Consider the following 9687-nt stretch of genomic DNA (forward strand, 5'->3'; position numbering starts at 1 on the left):
TTCCAAGGCAGCAGAACTATTTTATCACCCCATCAGCAATGAATGAGGGTTGCAGTTTTCCCACAACTACGGTTAATAATTGTTATTGTCTGCCTTTTTTTAAAAGCCCTCCTGGTGAGTGTGAAGTGGGATTTTATTATGGTCATGATTTGCATCTCCCTAATGTTGAGCATCTTTCCGTGTTCTAATTTTTTATTGGCTGTTTGTATATATTCCTTGGAGAAATGTCTGTTCACAATCATTCTCCGTTTATAAATTGGGTGATTTTTCATTTCGTTGTTGACTTGTAAGATTTCTTATATGATTTGGGTACAAGCCTCTTGATCCGTTAGATTTTTGTAAATATTTTCTCCCATTTTGTGGGTTGCTTTCACTTTCTCCATGGAGTTCTTCCAAGCACAAAAGGTTTTTTATTTGGATAATATCCAGTTGATCTATTTTTCTTTTGTTTGTTTTTGTCAAATCTAAGAAAACTTTGCCTAACCAGAAATCAAAAATATTTATTCCTCTTTTTTTCCTACATTTTTTACCACTTTAGTCTTTCCATTTAGGTCTGTTACTCATTTCGAGTTAATTTTTATAGATGGTGTGAGGCAGAGGTACAACTTCATTCTTTTGCATGGGAATATTCAGGTGTTCTAAAACCATTTATTGAAAAGAGTATTAGTTGTCTGATTGAATTGTGGCACCCTTGTTGAAATTCAGTTGTCTCTAAACGTGAGGGTTTGTTTCTGGCCTCTCAGTTGTATTCCACTGTACTTTCAAGGTTTTTTTATTCTTATGATGTCTGTTCTTACACCTTAGTAGCATAGTACGATATTGTGATTTATAAGAAAGAAATATTCGGTCTTCATCCCTGTTCCTGGCACAGAGTTCCTAAAAGCCTTGCAAATTCCCAAGTAATAAGAGAGATTAAGTTATCTTTTGTTACTCATAACAACCCACTTCAACCATGCTTGAATTCATGTTAATGAGGTGACTTTTGGAACCCCCATGAGGAAGTAGGCTTGTTGCCAGGGATACCAATCAAGTCACTAGAGGGTTGTGACTTTAAGGCACACCCCTTGACCTCTAGGGAGGTGTGGAAGAGCCGGAGGTTCACTTAATTACTAATAGCAACTATTCCTACATAATGAAGCCTCCATAAAAATCTCTGAACTACGGAGAGCTTTGGACATATTTGGTGTTGGTGAACACGTGGAGGTGCTGGGAGGGTTATGCTCCTGGAATGGGCATAGAAGCAGTGCCCTTTGCAGCTTTTTCATCTGGCTATTTCTGAGTTGTATACTTTGTAATAAACCTGGCAATCTAGTAAGTAAACTGTCTTCTTGAGTTCTGTGAGCCATTCTGGCAAATTAACTGAACCTGAGGATGAGGCTGTCTCATTTATAGCAAGTTGGTCAAAAGCACAGGTAGCAATCTGGACTTGTAATTTGCATCTGAAAGGTAAGGAGGGGCAGTCTTGTCGAACTGAACTTCTAACTTGTAAGATCTGTTGCAGAGTCCAGGTAGGTAGAGTCAGGACTGAATTGAATTGTAGGACACCCTGCTAGTGTTGCAGAATTGTTTGGTAATGGGAAAAACCTCTACGCATTCAGTGACCAGCAGTGAAGTAGCATTGAGAATACAGAAGTATTCTGTGACTAGAGGGTTACAGTAATATAGGGGAGAAACAGGAGTGTCTTCTGTAAGCATGGAGTAATCAAAATTGAAAGGTGAGAGCCCTCTATCTTCTCTTTATCAAGAATATTTTAGCTATCCTGGATAACTTGCATTTCCATATGAATTTTAAGATTAGTTTGTCAATTTCTGTAAAAGAATAGAGCCGTGATATTGATAGGGGTTGGGGTGAATCTGTAGCTCAATTTCTCGAGTATTGCCATCTTGACAATACTAACTTTTCTGATCCTTGAATATGAGGTATGTGTCTTTCCATTTATTTAGGTCTTTTATTTTTAATTTTTTAATATTTTACCGTCATAACTGTCACTTCATTGTTGTGTATTTCTATAAACATATGAAAATGTGAACTTTACATTTGTTTTTATTTAAACTTTTTATTTTATATTGGAGTACAGTTGATTAACGATGTTGTGTTAGTTTCAGGTGTACAGCAAAGTGATTCAGTTACACTTATACATGTATCTATTCTTTTTCAAAATCTTTTCCCATTTAGGTTGTTACATATTGAGCAGAGTTCTGTGCTGTAGAATAGGTCCTTGTCGGTTATCCTTTTTTTGTTTTTTTGTTTGCGGTACGCGGGCCTCTCACTGTTGTGCCTCTCCCATTGCAGAGCACAGGCTCCGGACGCGCAGGCTCAGCGGCCATGGCTCACGGGCCCAGCCGCTCCGCGGCATGTGGGATCTTCCCGGACCGGGGCACGAACCCGTGTCCCCTGCACCGGCAGGCGGACTCTCAACCACTGAGCCACCAGGGAAGCCCAGGAGGCAGATTTTAAACGTCTACACTGAAGCCTATCTATCTCCTGTCTCAGCAAATGTAAACAGGAGACTAAGTTGTGTGGGAAGGCCACTTTTTCCTGCCCCATGAAATGTAAACGGGAGGTCAGTTGTGAATGCCTGGCCTGGGGCCCATCTATCTCCTGCCTCAGACACACACCCAATCAGGGGTCTCAGGGCACCCAGGACCCTGGGATAAGCATTTCCCCCGTATTTCTAGTCTGAAGTACTGAATTGATTGCTTGGTTCACAGTCAACCCAGGGTGCAGGGGGCCAAGGGGAATGTAGTCTTTCTCCCTCTTAGGGCTTTCCTGGTCTTTAGCGGCTTCCTATGCGCATATGCAACGTAGGCCCCGCCTCACCCCTTCCACCCTTACAGGCCTCAAGGTGACAAAAACCTGGAGCTTTGGTCGTGGCAGTTGGAGGTCTTCGCGTGGCCTGTAGCTTTGCTGAGAGCCGCGTACTTGTGGCGGGGTCGGAAGTGGTACGTTGCGGGCCGCCTTCTGGTCCAGGCGGGACTGCAGTGCCCGGGTCTGGCCTGGACCTCGGCCCTGGGAAGGTGAGTGGGGCGATCCCGGTTCGGGCCTTGTGGTCTCGGGGGCAGGTGGAGCTGAGACCCGTTAGGAGCGGCAACGGTGCGTGTGGGGACGGAATGCCCGGCCCCGCCTTCATCTGGCGGTGGGGGGAGGGGGGGACGGGACGCCGGGGCGGACAGTGGGAGGGAAAGCGCGGTGGTCACGCTGGCCGTGAGCGGGCCAGAAAGCGTGGGCGGAGGGTGTGCTGGGCATCCCTGCTCTGGAGCGGGAGAGACCCAGTCAGTTACAGCCGTGTCACCGGTACTGTGGGCGGGAGAAGTAACCTGGGGACGAGTCAGGTCTGCAAAGGAGGCTATGAATAATGCCTGCTTCATGGCGTTGTTCTGGGAATTCGATGTGGTGTCATTTGGAAAAAGAGGCAAGTGCCAGGTACTGACCGCCGAAAAAGTGATAGTAGATGTTGTTGTTCAGAAGACACTTTGTTCTTTTCCTTGGGTGGTTTACATAACCCTCCCAATTATCTCGTGATAGCGGTATGAGCATCTGCATTCAACACACGTTAAGCAAAAAGCAGATCTGAGTCTCAGGGTGGTGAGGTGGTCCTGAGTTTGAGAGCGCCTGTGACTTCTCCAGGCTCACCCGGAATGTGACAGAGCCAGGAGTCCAACAGTCGTTCATACCGTTCAGTCATCAGAAGAAACTTACCGAGTCTCTTCTGAGAAACTGCAGCGCACTAGAAAGTAGTAATTTTTAAAAGTTTGCCATAAAGCACCGCATCCTTTTTATTGGGCATTCTGTGGATTCTCTAACTCAAGGGGTAAACAGTTTTGCTAGGAAAATAGATAAAGGATGCAGCCTGTGTCTCTTTTTCTTACTGTTAATTTTAATGAAGTAGTGTCATCCTTTGCTGTACTTCAATCATCTGTTGTTCATTTTTTGTCTGTATTTAATTAAATCAATTTACATCAATGGACAAAATTATTTTTACCAAATGAGAGTGGTAGGTTTAAGCCCCGTGATCATTTCAGACTGGTAGATGGACAGATGGTGTTTCCACAGGGTCTTTCCCTTGCCTTTTCAAGGGCTAAAGGGATGCTGTAGGGCGGCTGCTTCTCAGCTGGGCTGCTGATGTGATTGGGAGGTGAGTGTAGGAACTGTAAGGCAGGCCATGTGTCCTGACAGTGTCCTTTTTCTGTCCCCCCAGCTGAATCTTCAGTCCTCTGCACCTTCCTAAATGCTACAGAAAATGGACATATCTGAGGTCAGCTCTCTATTCATTTCCCACTTTGTGGTGTGATGGATTTAACTCTTGATTTCAGATTACTCTCAGCCTGTTTTATACAGTCTTTATCAATGTTAGTTATTTTCCTTTTATGATTAGTTTGCTAAGATTTTACTTGAGTCAGGAATGTACACTTAGTTATATTGAGTTATACTGAGTAGCTTTTTGTGTGTATTGTAGTAAAGGTATAGCTTATTTTCTTTAATCCGCAAATTTTAGAGGTAGCTGAAATGGATTTTAGAATATTAACTTACTCTTGAATTCCTGTATGGATGCTACTTGCTAATAATGGGTTTTAGTTTTTTGTTTTTGATTTTATATACTAAATAGTGTGATTTTTAAATAAGCATATTTTTTATTTCTTTTTATCTCTATGCGCTTTAATTTCTTTTTCAGTCAGGCTGGGATTTAATGTGGAAGAATTTATTTATTCACTGCTAAGTATGATGTTAGTCATATGCCTTAATAGCTTCTCATTATCAGATCTTTTTTTTTCTTCCTGTTCCTGGTGCTATAAAATTAGTATCATTTCTTCCTTAAAAATTCACACTAGAATTCACTACAGAAGCAATGTGGACCTGAAGTTTTCTTTGTCAGAATTTTTTTTTATAACAATTTTATTGAGGTACAATTCTTGTACCAAAAGTTCACCCTTTTAATCTGTACAGTTCATTGCTCTTTTTTAATATGTTCACAGAGATGTGGAATTATCAACACTATTTAATGTTAATATAATTTCATCATCCTCAAAAGAAACACTGTACTCTTTATTAGTCACTCTCCATTCCTGCTCCCAAGCTCCTAGGAGCTACTAATCTACTGTGTGTCTTTAGAGATTTGCTTATTTTGGAGGTTTCATATAAATGGAATCCCAAAATATGTACCCTTTGGTGAATGGCTTCTTCCATTTAGCATGACCTTTTTAAGGCCCATCAGTGTGTAATATGCATCAGTAATCCAATTCAGTTTCGGGCCAAGCTGACGTTTAGTTGCATGGATATATCACATTTGTTTATCAGTTTATCAGTTGATAGGCATTTGTTATTTCTGTTTTGACTGTTATGAATAATGCTGTTACGAGCAGTTGTGTAAACATTTTTGTGTGTACCCAGTTTTCCAATCTACTTTATATATACTTAGAATGGAATTACTGGGTGATAAGGCAACTGTTCAACAAATTTAGAAACTGCCAGAACAATTTTCCAAGGCAGCAGAACTATTTTACCACCCCATCAGCAATGAATGAGGGTTGCAATTTTCCCACAACTATGGTTAATAATTGTTATTGCCTGTCTTTTTTTTAAAAGCCCTCCTGGTGAGTGTGAAGTGCGATTTTATTATGGTCATGATTTGCATCTCCCTAATGTTGAGCATCTTTCCGTGTTCTAATTTTTTATTGGCTGTTTGTATATATTCCTTGGAGAAATGTCTGTTCACATTCTTTCTCCGTTTATAAATTGGGTTATTTGTCATTTCGTTGTTGACTTGTAAGATTTCTTATATGATTTGTGTACAAGCCTCTTGATCTGTTAGATTTTTGTAAATATTTTCTGCCATTTTGTGGGTTGCTTTCACTTTCTTCATGGAGTTCTTCGAAGCACAAAAGTTTTTTGTTTGGATAATATCCAGTTGATCTATTTTCCTTTTGTTTGTTTTTGTCAAATCTAAGAAAACTTTGCCTAACCAGAAATCAAAAGTATTTATTCCTCTTTTTTTCCTACATTTTTTACCACTTTAGTGTTTCCATTTAGGTCTGTTATTCATTTCGAGTTAATTTTTATAGATGGTGTGAGGCAGAGGTACAACTTCATTCTTTTGCATGGGAATATTCAGGTGTTCTAAAACCATTTATTGAAAAGAGTATTAGTTTTCTGATTGAATTGTGGCACCCTTGTTGAAATTCAGTTGTCTCTAAACGTGAGGGTTTGTTTCTGGCCTCTCAGTTGTATTCCATTGTACTTTCAAGGTTTTTTTATTCTTATGATGTCTGTTCTTACACCTTAGTAGCATAGTACGATATTGTGATTTATAAGAAAGAAATATTCGGTCTTCATCCCTGTTCCTGGCACAGAGTTCCTAAAACCCTTGCAAATTCCCAAGTAATAAGAGAGATTAAGTTGTCTTTTGTTGCTCATAACAAGCCACTTCAACCATGCTTGAATTCATGTTAATGAGGTGACTTTTGGAACCCCCCTGAGGAAGTAGGCTTGTTGCCAGGGATACCAATCAAGTCACTAGAGGGTTGTGACTTTAAGGCACACCCCTTGACCTCTAGGGAGGTGTGGAAGAGCCGGAGGTTCACTTAATTACTAATAGCAACTATTCCTACATAATGAAGCCTCCATAAAAATCTCTGAATAGCACTGCCCCCAAACTCCCCTACTTATTCTGACATGTGAACTTGTCTGTGACACTTTCTGGAGCCTGAGGGGAATTTCAGCCTCTGCAAACCCCTCCCCTACAGTCCCACAAGTTCAAGGTAGAGAGAGAGCAGGAGAGGACTGAGCCGGTTCCTGAGAAGGGGGAGGTCTTTAGGTTTAGTTCACCTTGACACGTCCTGAACGCTGTTGCTTGTTTCTGTAATGCTGCTATTATGGAAACTTAAGTGCAGTGAGGGAATTGAGGTGAGGATGAGTATTGCACGCTGGGGTCAACCTCCCTCCATGGCCCCATCCCATCTGGAAGCCAGAGCAGGCACCTGGGAAGAGTGGACCCTGATCCCTTCCCTTCCCCCCAGCAGGGCACAGACCGAGACCACCACCTCTCAAGAGAAAAAACATGTATTTTGGGAAAGAATGAAAATTGTGGTAGGAAGAGAAGCCATTAGCACATAGATGATCGGTTAACGTGAGAAGAAGCAGGTTTTCTTTCCATGAACTGAACTTTTTTTGGCACTACTTTCCTCCCAGGAAAGGCATGAGAAGCACACTCTGGCTGACCAGAGGGAACACATTTTTGAGGACATGTTGGGTGATGGCGCAGGTGGCCTGAGCCACCGGCCACCCTTGGTCCATGCTGGCAGCGTCTGACTGGGGACTCCAGTTCCCTGGGTGGGAAGGCTAACTTGTCGCCCCTGCCTGTGGTATGCCTGCTCTTGTTAAGGTAGCTGTGGTCCTTGGGGCTGGCTTGGTGCCTGTAGGCTGTATCTTTCAACACCCGTCTCTGTTCTGAAGAGGAGAGAACCCTGTGGTAGTGGGAATGCCCCTCTGCTGGGGCCTGGAGCTGTTCTGGGTGCTGATTTAACTTTGAGGCACAGAGTCCTTGGTGAAGCCCCAGTTTCTCTCTTAGGACCTGTCCAACAGCTCTTGCAATCGCACAAGGGTCGATAGCCCTGCTCTCTACAACAGGTTTGCCTTTGATTGGTTTCTGCTGGTGAGCAGTGGCTGATGCAGGCTTGCCTTTTTGAAGGGATTCTTCTATTCCTTTGCCTTTTTTATTGTGGCTAACATACTGCTTCATCCTTTTTTGGCTTTCTGGTGAAAGCTGTCTCTTCCCTGGTGAGAGCTGGGGGTATTTGCTCCCAAGGGACTCTCCCTCTTTCCCTGACCTGAGAAGCGTGACTCATCCCACTTGCTTGCGAAGCCTTTAGTCCTGAAGACCTTTCTTTATACTCTCCTGGTTTGGGCTTCCAGTTGTCCTCCCTCCCCTCAGTCGAGGCAAACTGGCCCTTACACGGGTCCCTAACTTTTGGTTTCCCGGGTTCCTGTTGTTGCTGGTTGCTTCTTGTTTCTTCATGGTCTCCAGGTTGGAGGCTCCTAACGCAGCTCCACTCCTCAGCTGGGGCAGGCATGTTGCTCTGGCTTTTAAATGGGTCCTGAAGTTGTGGTGTTTTGAATTTCTGCTGCCCCCGGCTGCTCTGTTCACTCACGTTGAGGTCATTTGGCACCACCTGGAAAGCTGGTGCGTCCTCACTAGCATGTTCCCTCTGGGAACTAGAAAGAGACCTGTGAGAAGCCAAGATGTCTGAAGAAAGGAGCACATCAGTGTGATGGTCTCGAAGGAGCACATTGGTGGCAAAGTCCTGGAGACGCATGCCAATGGCATAGTCTTGAAGGAGGATGTCACTGTGAGAGTCTGGAAGGAGCTCACCAGTGGCACGGCCTTGAGCCACCTGTGTTTTAAGGCATGGCTCCTTTGGATGTTGGGCAACTGACTTTGTTGGTGGTGACAGGGTTTTCCTAGTGGCTGGAAACCCCAAGACAGTCCCATTCTCCCAGCTTCTGCCCATGAGGTTGACTGTGGGCATCTGATAAGGCAGTCTGCCCTCCTGTCCAGTCAGAGGGGCCTCTGAGGGCCCATACCTGTCACCAGGTGAAGTCTTTCCCAGGGCCCTCTGGATTTCTGTATGCTCAGGTGAGGGAACAGGGAGGGGACTCACCAGGGTAGGAACTGTTGCTTTTGTTATCACTTTCTTTCCCTGATGGGGCTGAGGTTTTCCAGAGAGCTTATTAGCAAAGTTGGCTTTTGAGTGTGCTCTAGATTGACAGGTGGCAGAGGGGGAAAAGGTGGACCTTGGAGAGGACAAGGGTTGAGCCCCACCTGGCTTGAGATTTATGGGCTCAAAGGCCTGGTTGGGTAAGTCCCACCCGTGCCTTACCCGCCAGCTTATAACATGTGCTTCCAGCATCTGCCGAATGCTTGGACTGAGGAAGGAAAGCTCACGGGAGGAGTTTGCACAGGGTTTCCAATACTTCGAGGATGCTAGATTTCTGATTTCCTCGTGAGGGTGGGGCTTATAAGAAGCATAGTTGGCAGCAAGCCAGGATTGACGCACAATCACAGGCGTCATTCCTTGATTAATCTGCCTCGACTTTGTGCTCAAATGGGCTTTCAAGAATTTTTCTAGATGTTTCTGCTCTGGGCTACTGGGTAAACAGTTTCCAGAGTTACTCTTCAAGGGCGTCATCAAGTATCTTTCTGACTCCTTTTCAGAGTTTCTTTGCAGAAACTTGACTGGGAGCCTGGTCCTGGAGGAAGCTTTTGAGATCCTCCTCAGACGTGGCCTTAGACCCTTGCCGAAATCCTGCCCTGGTTGGAATTGCATTTGACCCTTCCTGTGGGATCTCCTAGGGCACCTGGACCTTGTCCTCTGTCGGTCCAGTCTCCTTTTGCCTGTAAAAGCAGAGGGCTGCCAGGGTACCTGGAGATCATGGTGGGTCCTGAATTCTGCTTCATTTGCAGGGGGACTTATGGATGACTAATTGAGAGGGAGAAAATCCTGGGAGGCAGACTCTTGTGGGGTGTTCCCTTCAGGAACCCCTGCAGGCTTTCATGGTGAGGATGGAAAGAGGTGCCCTGGTGGCTCTGGAACGGATGGGGATGAAGGGGTGGCAATGGAGCTTTCTATGTAGCAGAATCTTACTCTCCAGAGAAAGGACTTGGCCAGAGTGCAATTCTGAAATCTCATCCC

The 9687-nt window shown here is 44.3% G+C and overlaps 1 protein-coding gene across 1 annotated transcript; it reads right to left on the reverse strand.

Moving 5' to 3' along the window:
* Positions 1-6666: 6666 nt before the first annotated feature.
* On the reverse strand, positions 6667-9183 carry LOC149748882 (spermatogenesis-associated protein 31E1-like). The gene is given in 2 exon segments (XM_089912614.1): positions 6667-7811; positions 7813-9183. Coding segments are annotated over 2 exon segments (2082 nt in total). The 3' UTR covers positions 6667-7100.
* Positions 9184-9687: the final 504 nt, after the last annotated feature.

This window comes from Delphinapterus leucas, chromosome 6 (assembly GCF_059928025.1).
Source record: "Delphinapterus leucas isolate spDelLeu-1000000601 "Yukka" chromosome 6, BTC_Dleu_Yukka2, whole genome shotgun sequence".
In the NCBI taxonomy this organism is placed as follows: Eukaryota; Metazoa; Chordata; class Mammalia; order Artiodactyla; family Monodontidae; genus Delphinapterus; species Delphinapterus leucas.